Here is a 14,144-nt window from a genome sequence, read left to right as displayed (position 1 = left end):
GAGAGACAGCCAGCGAGAGAGAGGGAACACAGCAGGGGGAGTGGGAGAGGAAGAAGCAGGCTCCCAGCGGAGGAGCCCGATGTGGGACTCGATCCCGGAACCGAACGGTGGGATAACGCCCTGAGCCGAAGGCAAATGCTTAAGGACTGCACTACCCAGGCACCCCAGGGCTGCAATGTTTTTAACTTACTCTTTCAATTGTCTTTCCACACTTAGTTCAACAGTTTGACTTAGCTACTTGCTTTTATTAAGTCTTTCCGAAGTATTCAACTTTGTTTTCATAAAAACAACTTTCCATTTGCATTCATATTGGATTGGTTACTATATTTATAAGTTATGTAATTGTACGACTGGTTTAAACAGATGTAGAATTAAACCCAACTTGAAGGGGACTGGCTGAGAAACACTGTTCTTGTAAACAGTTAAGTTTTTTTAACACTTTAAGAGAGTATTTCTGAAATTCTACTGTAGTTGTGAATTTGAGAGCGTTCGGAATTATCAGGAGGAAAAACATGGAAACTAGATTCGGGGTTGTGGTGTCTTCATACATGAGGCTGTCTTGCAGTGCAAATAACAGAACACAGCCACAGCTAGCATTTGTGGACAAGTCTCAGGCATCTAAGTAAGAAATCAAGTTACAGAAGAGACCTACAATATGATTTCTTTTACAGAAAGTTGAATAGGAAGCAAGACTATACAGTTGACCTTTGAACAACACAGGGGTTAGGGGCCCTGACCTCCCTGCAGGAAAAAATCTGCATGTAACTTTGACTCCCCCAAAACTTAACTACAATAGTCTGCTGTTGCCTGGAAGCCTTACCGACAACATAAACAGTCGGTTGACACATATTTTGTATATTACATGTATTATATACTGTATTCTTTTTTTCTTAAGATTTTATTTATTTGTCAGAGAGCAAGAGCACAGGGGCGCCTGGGTGGCACAGCGGTTGGGTGTCTGCCTTCGGCTCAGGGCGTGATCCTGGCGTTGTGGGATCGAGCCCCACATCAGGCTCCTCTGCTATGAGCCTGCTTCTTCCTCTCCCACTCCCCCTGCTTGTGTTCCCTCTCTCGCTGGCTGTCTCTCTGTCAAATAAATAAATAAAAATCTTTAAAAAAAAAAAAAGAGAGCAAGAGCACAAGTACGGAGGGGAGTGGCAGAGGGAGAACGATAAGCAGGCTCTCTGCTGAGCAAGGAGTCCAATGTAGGACTCGATCCCAGGATGCTGGGATCATGACCTGAGACGAAGGCAGATGCTTAACTGCCTGAGCCACCCAGGCACCCCTATATACTGTATTCTTACAAAAAAGTAAGCTAGAGAAAAGAAAATGTTAAGAAAATCATAAGAGAAAATACAATTGAAGTACTATATTGATTGAAAAAAATCTGTTCATAAGTGGACTGATGTAGTTCAAACATGTCTTCAGGGGTCAGCTGTACATTGAGAGCTCCAACCAGACATGGTAAAATTTAAGAAGATTAGAAAAAAATGAAAAACACAAATTTTTAGACCAGTGGTTCCTTGTGGGAAAAGGAGGGGATATGATCATGGAGAGATGTCTGAGGTTTTCAAATATTCTTCTTCAACTTGGTGGTGTGCACATAGATTTTTAGTTATTAAACTTTGTATAGAACATATATCCATTTCTATGTTTAATTAAAAATTGAATAAAAATTACAGATGACGTAAAGAGAACGAAAAATAATGGGGGCAAATACACAGCTGAATGTGTATCTTATCAAGAGACCCATTTAATAAACAACATACTTCAAGAAATTAGGGAAAGGTATTTTAATACCTCTGATTGTTTTAAGTATACATGTAATGTGAAGATGTATGTATGTATTTTAAATGGCGACTGAATATTTAGCCGAATTATGCTATCATAAAAATAATTAACATAAAATGGTTTTTACAAAAGAGATCATTTTATCTTTGTTCATTTTTTATTATCACTGTGAATATGGTCAGAGCTTCATAATGCACTAAAAATAATTACTAACTACAATAAATTTATAGTTTTTCAGGATCTTTGCCATGTTTCTAAGAGCTTTTTTATCATAAAGGTCAAAACCCCTGCTAATCTCTAAGTACTTTAGACATTACCTGATTTAGAATAATTTATGGAAAGGACAGTGTGCCCGAATCCCATTAACCTTCCTTGGCCCTTTAATCAGCATTTTATAATTTAGCTGTGCTTATACAACCTTAAATGATTGAAATCCAACTGTTTAGTATGCTAGTCTAAAAATCTAGTATTGGTACTTATGTGCTTAGATAATATGCTTCTTTGACTTCCATTTATATGCTATAAAATACCATAAAAAACATCCTCTAAGATAATCAGATGATAGATTTTTTTTGAGGAATAAATTTTATATGATGTGACTAATGTGTTTTTATTTTGTTAAAATAGTTTTATATTTAAAATTTGAGTGAAGATTCTTTTATTATCACATTGACTTTGTATATATAAGATTTTTTAATAAATTTTTTTTGGTTAGTGAGGTATAATTTATAGAAAGTGACATTCACTCTTATTAGGTATAAGTTCTGTGTATATTGACAAACATATACAGTCTTATCACCATTACTACAATTAAGAATATAGAATATTTCCATCACCCCAGAAAGTTCTCGTAACCCTTTGTTCAGTGTCCCTCCCACCACCTCTACTACCCACTCCAGCTACTGGCAACAATCATCTATTTCCTCTTGCTCTTTATAGTCTTTATGTCTGGCTTCTTCCATTTAGCATAGTGCTTTTGACATTAATCCCTGTTGTTGCTTGTATCAGCAGTTCTTTTTTTTTGAGTAGTATTCCATTGTATGGCTGTAACACAATTTGTTTATTAATTCACTAGTTGATAGACATTTTGGATATCTCTAGTTTATGGCAATTATGACTAAAACCTCTGTAAACATTTGTGTACAGGTTTTTATGTAGCCGTGTGTATTTATTTTCTTGGGTAGATGCTTAGGAATTGAGATTGCTGGGTCATAGGTAAGTGTATGTGTAGTTTTGTAAGAAACTGCCAAACTATTTTCAAACTGTTTTCTTAGAGTCCCAAGTGTCCTTCTGGAATAATATTGCTTTAGCCTGGAGAACTTCTGTAACATTTCTTGAGGCACATGTCTGCTGACATTAATTTCTCTTGGCCTTTCTTTTTTAAGTGGGGGTTGGAGATGGAATGTCTGAAAATGTATTTACCTTCATTTTTGAAAGATATTTTTTATTCCATATGCAAGTCTGGATTGACTTTTAAAAATATATATATTTGAAGATGTCATTCCACTGCCTTATAACTTACATAGTTTTAAACAAGAGGTTTAATTATTTTCCTAGTTCCTTCATGGCTGCCATCAAGATTTTCTCTTTGGTTTTCAATAGTTTGACTGATAATGTCTAGGAGTTATCCTGCTTAGAATTCTTGAGTCTGTAGTTTTGTGTCCTTCATTATGTGTGGAAAAATTCTCACCTATCATCTTCTTCAGATATGTTTTCTGCTCCTTTCTTTCTCTTCTGAGATTTCAGTTACTTATATGTTAGACTCGGATACGTTCTATCCAGCAACTCTTACATGTTGTTTTTTTTTTATTTCCCCTTTTTTCTCTCTTCTTTGTGTTTCAGTTCAAATAATTTATATTGATTTATCTTTAGGGTCATTGTTTCCTCAGCTGTGTTTAATCAACTGGTTGTGAGTCTATTGAAGGAATTTTTATCACAGTTTCTGTCAGTATAGCATTTCCATTTTACTATGTCTTATAGATTCCATCTATCTGCTTAAATTCTTCATCTATTTAGGTATGTTGGCCACTTTTTTTCTAGATTCTTTAACATAAAAAGTATAGTTCTTTCAAAGCCCATGTCATACAGGTCTAAATTTCAGGTCATCTCTGAGTCTGTTTCTTTTGATTGCTTTGTTCCTTGAAAATGGAGTTTTGGTTTTGGGGTTGTTTTGTTTTGTTCCGCTTTGCTTTTGTGTGTGTCTTCTCATTTTTTATTATATTCCAGTAATTTTGAATAGAACTATGGAGGCTGATGAGATCAGTATATTTATGCCATTATAAGGGAGGTTGAGTCAATTAAATCAGAACCTGGGCTGGGGCTGGGTTTTATTATTGCTGTGGTGACTGTCAGTTTATCATAGTTTTCAAGTTCCTCTGGCAGTGGGCTGCTGTTGCCTTAGCATGGGGGCCTACATGCTGGAGGGGTTTTCTCCATGTTAGGACCCCGTCAGCTTGCAGTCATCCTGCACAGCTGAGCCACAGAGTGCTTGTCTCCCTGCACTCTTGCAGCTCCCCAAGAAATAGATGGCTGCTGTTTGTTGTTCTGTACTAGGCTGCACTGGGGCTAAGGAGGTGTTCTGTTGTTCTGGTCAGCCTCAGTCTTGGGGAGACCCTGTGTGCCTGGGCCTCGAGGAAAGGAGGTAGGGAGCTTTTTCATTGTTCCTGTTCCTTCTCTCTCTGGCAGCTAAACTCTGAGTGGTTTTGAGGAATTTGCTGCTGCTCCCCTAGCAGTGGGTATTGGTGTCAGGATGGAGTCTTTGGCCAAAGATAGTTCTCTGCCCCTCCGCCTGAGGTAGAAAGCGTTTTTTTCCTACCCTTCTCCAGCTGTGATTGGTGTTTTCCTGTGCCATGGGGGTGCTAGGCTTTACTTCTTCTAATAGCGCAAGGTTTTACTTCCTAGGAGGTTTAGAGACTGTGTAGAAAAAATTATTTATACAAATGGACAATTTCACAGTTGCTATTTAGAGGGTTCTAATGATTGGGATCTATTTTTGATCATAGCTGCTTAAAATAACACTGAATTTTTAAAAGCTTATTGGCAGGTAATTTTATTTTCATATTTCATTTGCTGGTTTTATTCCTGTCTTCTGAAATTATTTCACTAATCCTTACAATCATGAAAGATTTTGCTTTTTAAAATACTTGCAAAACCTTTTTCAGCTTTTGGCATTGTCTATATTTTTTTTTAAGTGACTGTTGAAAATCAGTAATACTAAGTGCACTCTTAATTTAAAATTGAAATGTTCATGATTGTCACATTCTTGTTAGAAGGAACAAAACTAATACCCATACTTGGTGACACCACTGTGTGCTTTAGATTTCAAAATCCAAGGTGAACGGTATAAATTATTAATATGATTCTTGTTGGTTTGATAAGCTTTATAAATGCCAGACTATCTTTTTCTTTCTTTTCTTTTTTTTTTTTTTTTAACTCTCATTTTATCTGCAAGAACAAACTCTTCAGCCCTCAGGGAAATGGTCAGGCTGGGTAAAAACTTTCTGAGAGGCAGTGTTGCATGGACTGGAGCCAGACCGCTTGGGTTCTAATTAGTTTTACGTCTTAGTAGTTATGTGACTTTGGACGAGCTACCTAGTCGTCTCTTTATTCCTCAATTTCCTCATCTGAATTAAAGATATTAATAGTATCTAGCTCAAAACTTTATTGCAAGAATTATGAGGGTTAATATACATGAAGCATTTAAACAGCGCCTGGCCCCATAGAAAGTACTGCAGAAGTATTTGCTATAACATAGAGTTTCATCCCATGAGTCACAAAGAGCTGCTGATAAGCTGAAACAACCCAAAAATGGAAAGGCAAGGGATTGGAAAAAAAAAACTGGTAAGAGATTATTCAGCCATAGGCTATTCCACAGGCTACAGGGAGGGAAGGACAGGAGTGAACCTGGGCAAAACATTCTGGAATAGACAGCCATGATTACATTTGACCAGATCTCTGCTTCTGATCACACAGAAGATGCTCTTGTATACTTCAAGCCGGAGCTAAGTCCGTGGGGCAGAGGCAGGAGGGAGGGAAAAGTCAGTGGGCCAAGCAGGGACTTGGCCAGAAGAGCCCAGGCTTACTTCTGTATTTCCTTCCTTCTAATAAGAACACTAATAATCTGGAGTCAAACTCACTAATAGATTATTATTCCAGGTTTAGCTGTGTGAATTTCAACAATTTAACCCTTTTCAATTTCAGCTTCTTTGTAAAATGGAGATAAGAATAAGACTTACTAAAGTTGTTAAAGGAGATTATCCATGTAAGGTGCTTATTCATTAGTTCAGTGCCTTAAACATAGGAAATGTTCTGGATGGTCACCATCCTCACCCCCTCCCCACTGTCAGCAGCAGCAGCACCATCAGTTGTCACGGGAAATCCCGAGACACCGAAGTCCTGATCTGACGCAGCCTTTGCTTCTGTACTTTTTCTCATTCCTTAGGCTTCTAAAGGAAATAAGTACACAGAGAGCAAAACCAAACTGTCCGCACTTTACTAGGAAGTTTGGCCTTCATGTAGTAGGCCCTGGTTGAACTAGGCTGGTCTGTTTGGAGAACTGATTCAGTCTTTGACTCAGCTATGTACCAATTTAGCTCTCCTATGGCAAGGTAGAGGCTTTAAAAGCATCTCATCTTCTAATAAGTACAGTTTTATTTCTGATCTTTATGCTTTTTCTTCTTGCACAAATTAGGGCGTTCATATGACGCTAAATAATAGTGTTGATTAGCAGATATCTTTGTCTCGTTTCTATTCTCAGGGGGAATGTCTTAGTCACCTCGGGCTTCCATAACAAAATACCACAGATGGGGTGGCTTAGACAACAGAAATTTATTTTCTCACAGTTCTGAAGGCTAGAAGTCCAAGGTCAAGATGCCAGCATGATTGGTTTCTGGTGAGAGCTCTCTTCTGGCTTATGGATGGTCACCTTTGTACTTTGTCCTCACATGGCAGGAGCAAAATAAAATAATTATGAAAAGCTTTTGATCTACTCTGAAGGTGATTAAGCAGAGACTGAGTCCCCAGAACAAATGGATGCCCTTGTCACTTTTAATATAATTTTTGTTCATAAAAATATTTGACTATGAAAAATTAAATTGAAATACTTTTAGATTTCATAGGCTAGCAATTAAGAACACAGAAAAAAAAAAGGCAACATGTGATATAGATTTTTCTGTCAGACTGCCTGGTGTCAGATTCCAGTTCATTTATTAGTGCTGGGATCCTAGCAAGTTACCTCACCTCTCTAACGCCTCAGTTCCTTCATCTGTAAAAAGGGCCTGATAACATTACCTGTCCCTTGGTACATTTGAGAAAATGTAAGTGATAATCTCTGTAAAGTGCTTGGCACATAGCCACCACAATTTATTAAGAACCATCAATATTATTTATGTTGTCATTAAATTGAAAGACACTTGAAGGTAATATAAGTGAAGGAAAACGGGTTCCTTCTGGACACACACTACTTAAAGCTAAAGAAAATATAAATAAAATGGCCTTACCAAGATATTTCTTTTAGCTTATGCTAAATTTAGATATTTTAGATATTATGGAATATCTGACCAAATGATTTTAGTTAAAATTCTCAACTGTATGTAAGTCACCTCAGGATACAGTTTAAGATAGATGTGTTTTTTAAAGTAGGCTCCACACCCAGTGTGGGGCTCGAACCCATGACTGAGATCAAGAGTCACATGCTCCACTGACTGAGCCAGCCAGGTGCCCCTAAATTAAATATTTTAACAATAGAATTAATTTGAGAAATAGAGCCTTGTCATATTGTAGTAAGTTGTAACATCAAAGTAGAAAATTCTGAGTTTTAGTAAACAGTTGTAAATATTGTAATATATTGTAGTCTTAGCTTTTTTGCATGTCAATTATATTTTTTGGAAAAAGCCTCATAGACAATTAAACAATGGATTTTTAAATAGCAACTGTGATGTGTATCTAAGTCTAGCTAATCCTGTGGTGGAAATACATTTTTTTTAATATTTTATTTTATTTTACTTTTAAGTAGGCTCCATGCCCAGTGTGGGGCTCAAACTCACAACCCCGGGACCAAGAGTCACATGCTGTACCGACTGAGCCAGCTAGGTGCCCCAATGGAAAGACATATTTCTTACACCATTAAAAGATAGGGTTTTTTCATGAGAAATTGTTCAGAGAACCTGTTATCAAAGCATATGACTTCAGTGGTTATTGCTAGGTATTTGGCAGAGTTTCTTTGGAGAGTCCGTGTCAACTTATTTTATCAAATAAGAAATCAAATATTTAAAAACATGGTGCCCAGAGATGCAGAGGGGCATCCTGCTATTAAGAATACTTTGGATTTCTGTGAATTTACAGGTAAGTTTATAAATCTAAAGAAACAAGCCTTTCACAAGGAAAATGGAAAAATCTCTAAAGCTTAAAACTGTAAATACTTTTTTCTTCTTTAGATGATTTATAAACATACTGTCATCTTTTAATTTAAATTTCTGAAATGCGAAGTGTTTGTATTAACGAGATACATATATATTAATTACTGTTTGTTTTTATAAAGGTTCAGATATCCAAAGAGAGGACATTCTGTGGATAGCCATGGCGGGGACTCATCAGATATGGGCACTGCTACTGGACAGTGGCAGACTACCAAAGAAAAAGTAAGTGACAGTATGTCTCTTTGGTAAACTACAAGAGTTCACAGAATTCCCTCTCCTCGAGTCCCTATGATTGCAACGCCTCTGTGCTAGTTGGGATGTGCTGGGCCACGGCACCGTAACAGCCCGGATTCTCAGGAGCGTAAGACAAGGTTCCTGTCCTTCTTTCCCACTCGCACAGGTTCACTGGGGAGTGCTGCTCTGCCAGGCTGTTGACCAGGCTGGTGAAGCAGCCACCATCTGGAGCTTTGCCAGTCATTCTGGCAGAGAGAGAGGTGTGAGTCGCTCAGTGGCTTTTAAAGCTTCTACTCAGAAGTGACACATATCACTTTTACTTAAATTTCATCAGCCCAAGTAAGTCTTTTGACCACCTTTGCTAACTTCTGGGAATGTGGGAAGATCAGTCCTGTGGAGCCTCCAGAGAGAGAACTGGGAATGTTTGGTGGCCATGCCTCTCTTAACATGCAGTTCACACATCCCTGCTCAGGAATGCGCACGTTTGAGTACTGCGTGGCAGAGTGCTCAATGGCTCAGGTTTTGTAGTCCTGAGATCGAATTCTGCCTCTGCCACTTACTATCTCTGGGAGCTTAGGAGAGCCAATTTAACTTTCTGTGCTTCGGTCTCTTTATTTATATCTACTGCATAGGCTCGTTTTGAAAATTGATAATATGCATAAAGAGCTCAGCCTAGCACCTGGTTTATGCAGTAAATGTAGGAGTTATGCTGCCACTGTTGGGGATATAAAGATGAAAAAGTAGTATGTCTGCACAGTTTCTTATATCCTTTCTGTAGAGCCTTGTATCTTCTCCCTCACACTCCAGGTAGAACTGACCATACTCTTTCTTCTCTTTGACCTCACTACACTCCCTCTGTAGCTACATTAGTGCACTGATAAGTTCCTTCTCTCTCCCCCTCTCCCTCCCTCCCTCCCTCCCTCCCTCTTTTTTCTTCTCTCCCCCGCCCTGTTTCTGGTTGCATTTACTGGTTTCCATAACTATTTCCTCCTACTATACTGTCCCTTATAGTAAAATTGTCCCTTACATAAATAAGAGGCACATCGTATATCAATAAAATATGAGGTATCAAGGAAGGCTTCCTGGAAGTAGCTGCTAAATTAAAACTGGATAGAGGAGTAGGAGTTAGGGAGAAGGAGGTTTTCCAGGCAAGATACAACACCAGTGATGTGATGAGTAACAGGCAGATCGTGAAGCGCCTTATGTGTCCTTTGAAGAAATGTGAACATTATTCTGCATGCCTTTATGGAAAGTTTTGAGCTGGCTAGTGACATGATTCAGTCTGTGTTTTTGAAAGAATACTGGCAGCATTTGGACTAGGACAAAACTAGAAACAGAGATAGCAGAGAGGGAGCTATGGTTATCTCCAGGCAAGAGATGATAGTAGCCTGAACAATGTGGTGACCAGAAACATTAACATGAGGCATAATTATAAACAGCAGAAAGAACTAACAGAGATGGCCAGAATGTGCTGTTCTAATTGATGGCTATTTTCAACCCATATGGTCAAGAGTGGGCGAAATTTCCAAATAAGTAGAGTTGTCACTCTCGTTCATAATAGGAAAATGTCCAGTTGGATCACATGGACCTGTATCATGGTTTTAAGGATGCTTGATCTTTATTACTGATCTTCCAGCGGTAAAGATGGCTAACATTTTAGAAGTTACTTTTTCTGCCCACTCCTTCTTATATTTAATCAAAGAAACTCCTATTTGAAATTAAGATTCATATTAATTACCTTTTAATTTGTTTGGCATATTAGTTATTACATTTATTTCTCTACGTGTTTTTTTTTTCTATACGTTTCTTGAATAAATGGCTGTATTTCATACATTCTGTACCCCTTCGCCTCTATCCCTGTTCTCTACCTAACTTAGCATTGGGAGCATATCAATGGGTAAGCGATTGGTGGTCGTCTTAGACTTCTGCCTGCTGGGCCGTACCTAGAGATGATGTACACGTCATCTCATTATTTTGCGTCTTGAATCAGCTTCTTCCCCTCCTCAACATAGCGCACCTCCGTGACTTCCTTCCAGGTCCTCCAGCATAAGCCTAGAAGCCAAAGTGTAAAACTTGCTATGACAAAAAGAATCACTGCAAAGTCCTTTAAATAGAAATTTCCCTAAGAAACTGATTTTACAGCTGATTAAAGCAGCATAATTGTCCTGTAAGAAGTTAAGGTGGGATCCAGATGTACCTATCTCTGGCCATTTGTAGGAGAAAAAAAATAAACACACAACTATCCAGTCAACGATACGATCATTTTTCTTGTCAGGGATTGCTTCTCCCGCCGTTGAGAACATAGTTTCAATTTTGTGTAGGTCCCGGCACAGTGAATAAGTAAATGAATGATCTAGAAAAACTACAGGGAATGTAGAACTGACTGCACACTTGAGGCCAAGATCACGAGTCTGCTTTTTAACAATGCTTATCACCACCGATTTCATCGCTTGGATTCATTTGATAACTCAGTTGGACAGAACATAACGATGTCGATTCCACCTGTGAACTTGGCTTTTTTTTAGTGAGCTGAAAAAAGGAACCTGCCTTCGGTTTGCTGGAAGCGGAAATGAAGAGAACCGAAATAACGCGTATCCTCACAAGGCGGGCTTTGCCCAGCCTTCAGGTCTTTCTCTGGCCCCCGACGAGCCCTGGAGCTGCCTGTTTGTGGCAGACAGTGAGAGCAGCACCGTGAGAACTGTCTCGCTGAAAGACGGAGCAGTGAAGCACCTCGTGGGAGGAGAAAGAGATCCCATGGTAATGCGTGAAGACCGCTTTCGCATGCTCTGTGCCCAGACCCTGACCACGCTTGTGTGTTTCAAATTGTGAAGAGTTAATCCATTTCAGGAGAGCACGTTCTTGGCCTATCCATAAATTGGAAGTCAGGCCAAAGGAAATGTGAATATAATGAAACAAGTAGCAAAACCATCTAAGAAAAGTCAGTTGACTCTACTTGGTAACACAAATGTCAAGGCTTCAGGAAGAATGGGGGATAAAATATTGATTACTGAGGGAAGAAGAAAATGTAAATTAGATACTTGGCAGGAGTATGGAAAGAGATTAGTAGACTTGACCTGTTCCTAACCAGATGTGTGATTACTGTGACTAAAACTACCAAGTGCCACAAATTAATATAGGTTCAAAATTTTGTCATTTTTTTCTTGTCTGAATCGAATACCCAGGCCTATTTATATGAAATCAGGCCCATTTCCCCTTTAACTTAAGTAGCATATATAGTCTTTTTACTTTACACCCTACGCTGTAGCACTGTAAAAATTTTAATACGTGCTGTTTCTTTCTTTAAAAAAGAATTTATTTGCTTTTGGTGATGTTGATGGAGTAGGAATCAATGCCAAGCTTCAGCACCCACTTGGAGTAACTTGGGACAAAAAAAGGAACTTACTTTACGTGGCAGACTCTTATAATCACAAGGTGAGTCTTAACAGAATTCTAGAATATCCTGCTTTTCATCTATGGCATTTAAAAAGCTGAAAGCTGTGAGCCTCCTCCAACTGCCACTTTAAAATAGAGAGGAGTAACAGTCTTTGACAACTATGTACAAGCCTTTGCTGTTCTTTTCTTAGTCCTTTCTTTGCAAAGAGGATATGATGGCACTCAGAGCTGGGGAAGGGACTAAATAAATTCCCCATGACTACAGCAAAAAATTGTGAATTGCAGTCCATCAAAGCTGCTTAGTAACAGGGTAAATGAGAAGGCGGCAGGTGGCAGGGAAATTAATATGTCAACTAACAAAGGAACGTTTTGAGCTGTTGCATAGTTGCAGTGGCTGCTAGCAAATAATTCCATCTTCAGCAGCATTTCCATTTTTGTCTCTATTGCACGGATTATTCAACTGTTGCCATTTTTATTGCATTTTTCTTTTCTATAAAAACTAGTGGAAAATGTTAATACCTTGTGATGACACCATAAATTAACATAATTGAGGCACAATTGGAAATCGTTAGGTTTAACATAAGTGGCCAATTCTCAGCCCGTGTTAGATGCTCGTGAGAAAGAAGAAATTCAGTTCAATTGGGTCTCATTGTGAGGGAAAAGAATAACATTTAAAATTTTTCGATTCCAGAAATAATTTCATTAAAGATTGCTGCTGGGAGATAAGATGTAACTGGGTGTTTTACGTAGTTTTTCATTCTCAGAATGGAGTGTCTCCCCTGAGACTATAATTTGAGTATTTGGCTTTTCAAGAAAGTATGGAAATGCCTTTTTTTTTTTAAGATGTATTTATTTATTTGAGAGAGAGCACCCGCATGAGTGGGGGGAGGAACAAAGGAAGAGGGAGAGGCAGAAAATCTCAAGCAGACTCCCTGCTGGGCATGGAGCCTGATGCAGGGCTCGATCTCACAACTTGAACACTTCCTGAGCTGAAATCAAGAGTCAGACACTTAACTGACTGAGCCACTCAGGTGCACTGGAAATGCCTATTTTTCTGAGATTTAGTAAGAATGCTAATGGCAGTCAAATTCTCTGGTTTGCTTTTCACTACACTTTTTTATACTATGAACCTGAGATTGACCTTCAGATATATACTTGCTTTGTTCTTTCTTTTTAGATTAAAGTTGTGGATCCAAAAACAAAAAACTGCTCAACATTAGCAGGAACTGGAGACGCAAGTAATGCTATCACTTCCAGCTTTACCGAGTCAACTTTTAATGAACCGGGAGGCTTGTGTATTGGAGAGGATGGCCAGTTATTATACGTTGCAGACACCAATAATCATCAAATTAAAGTGATGGATTTAGAAACAAAAACGATTTCTGTGGTAAGCAATCTGAAAGTATAAGAGTATCATTTTAAGAAGGATATTAAAGTCCTCACGGCATAGAAGGAGGCGTCTTCGGTTAAACCATCTCCAGGGTTGAACGTGAAGTATGTAGGTAGAGTAGCGAGCGAATGCCTCCTTCCAGGATGCCCTGTTCTTGTTAAAATAAAAATTCTGTTTGTGATGAGAGTGTTTAAGATACTGAAAGTTGGAGAGAATTTGAACTTTCATCTGTTTAAATATCTAAAAAAAAAAAAAAGTATAGACATAGACACACTGCACATACGTACTACATGGGTTGTGTTGTCCAGGTGTTTTGGGGTTTTTTTCTTTAAGGATTCTTGGATTCACCATAGGAAACAAAGATCACACAATCTCTTACCAGATAACCTCCCAAAGAAAACTCTAGGAGTCACATTTCTGAACACATTGAAAATAAATGAGTTCTAATCAATTTTTAAAGATAAGGATATAATCTCCAAAAATTTTCAAGCTACCTCTTGATATATCACATTTGGCTGAGGGGAAAAAAAAAAAAAGCAAGAGTTTTTTTTCCTAAAATTCTAGGAATTCCCAAGATATGTTTTAAAATAAAAATACAGACTGCCATATAAGCAAGTGTCATTTCTCCTGACATTGATCATCTTACAGTTGGCAGTGAAAATTGTTTAAATTGATAAAGTTTTACTTTAATTTCCTACCATCTATAAACATACTGGACAATGAACTTAGTTCTGTTTCATTAGTATTGGCAATCTTTTTGCCAGGATGAAGTATGTTTTTGAACCTATAAAATAATCATGAGGATGTCTAAGCACACTTCTAATTCAGACTAGATTGGCAATTAAGTTTCATTGACATAGAACCTCATTTTTTGACTAAGGTTCAAAAATAAGTTCTTTACAATTACTATAAAGTACTTG

General features: G+C 38.1%; 1 protein-coding gene across 1 annotated transcript in view; it reads left to right on the top strand.

Annotated features, from left to right (window-relative positions):
* Positions 1 to 14,144, top strand: part of NHLRC2 (NHL repeat containing 2) — a 54,268-nt gene that overhangs the window by 35,535 nt on the left and 4,589 nt on the right. The window contains exons 6-9 of the mRNA XM_008684814.2: positions 8,330 to 8,429; positions 10,967 to 11,198; positions 11,751 to 11,873; positions 13,012 to 13,221. Coding sequence (XP_008683036.1) covers positions 8,330 to 8,429; positions 10,967 to 11,198; positions 11,751 to 11,873; positions 13,012 to 13,221 — 665 coding nt within the window. The remainder of the gene's footprint in view (positions 1 to 8,329; positions 8,430 to 10,966; positions 11,199 to 11,750; positions 11,874 to 13,011; positions 13,222 to 14,144) is intronic.

This window comes from Ursus maritimus, unplaced genomic scaffold (genome assembly GCF_017311325.1).
Source record: "Ursus maritimus isolate PB19 unplaced genomic scaffold, ASM1731132v1 scaffold_7, whole genome shotgun sequence".
Taxonomy (NCBI): Eukaryota; Metazoa; Chordata; class Mammalia; order Carnivora; family Ursidae; genus Ursus; species Ursus maritimus.
The sequence above is the reverse complement of the archived record's forward strand: the minus strand, read 5'-3'. Positions and strand labels throughout refer to the sequence as shown.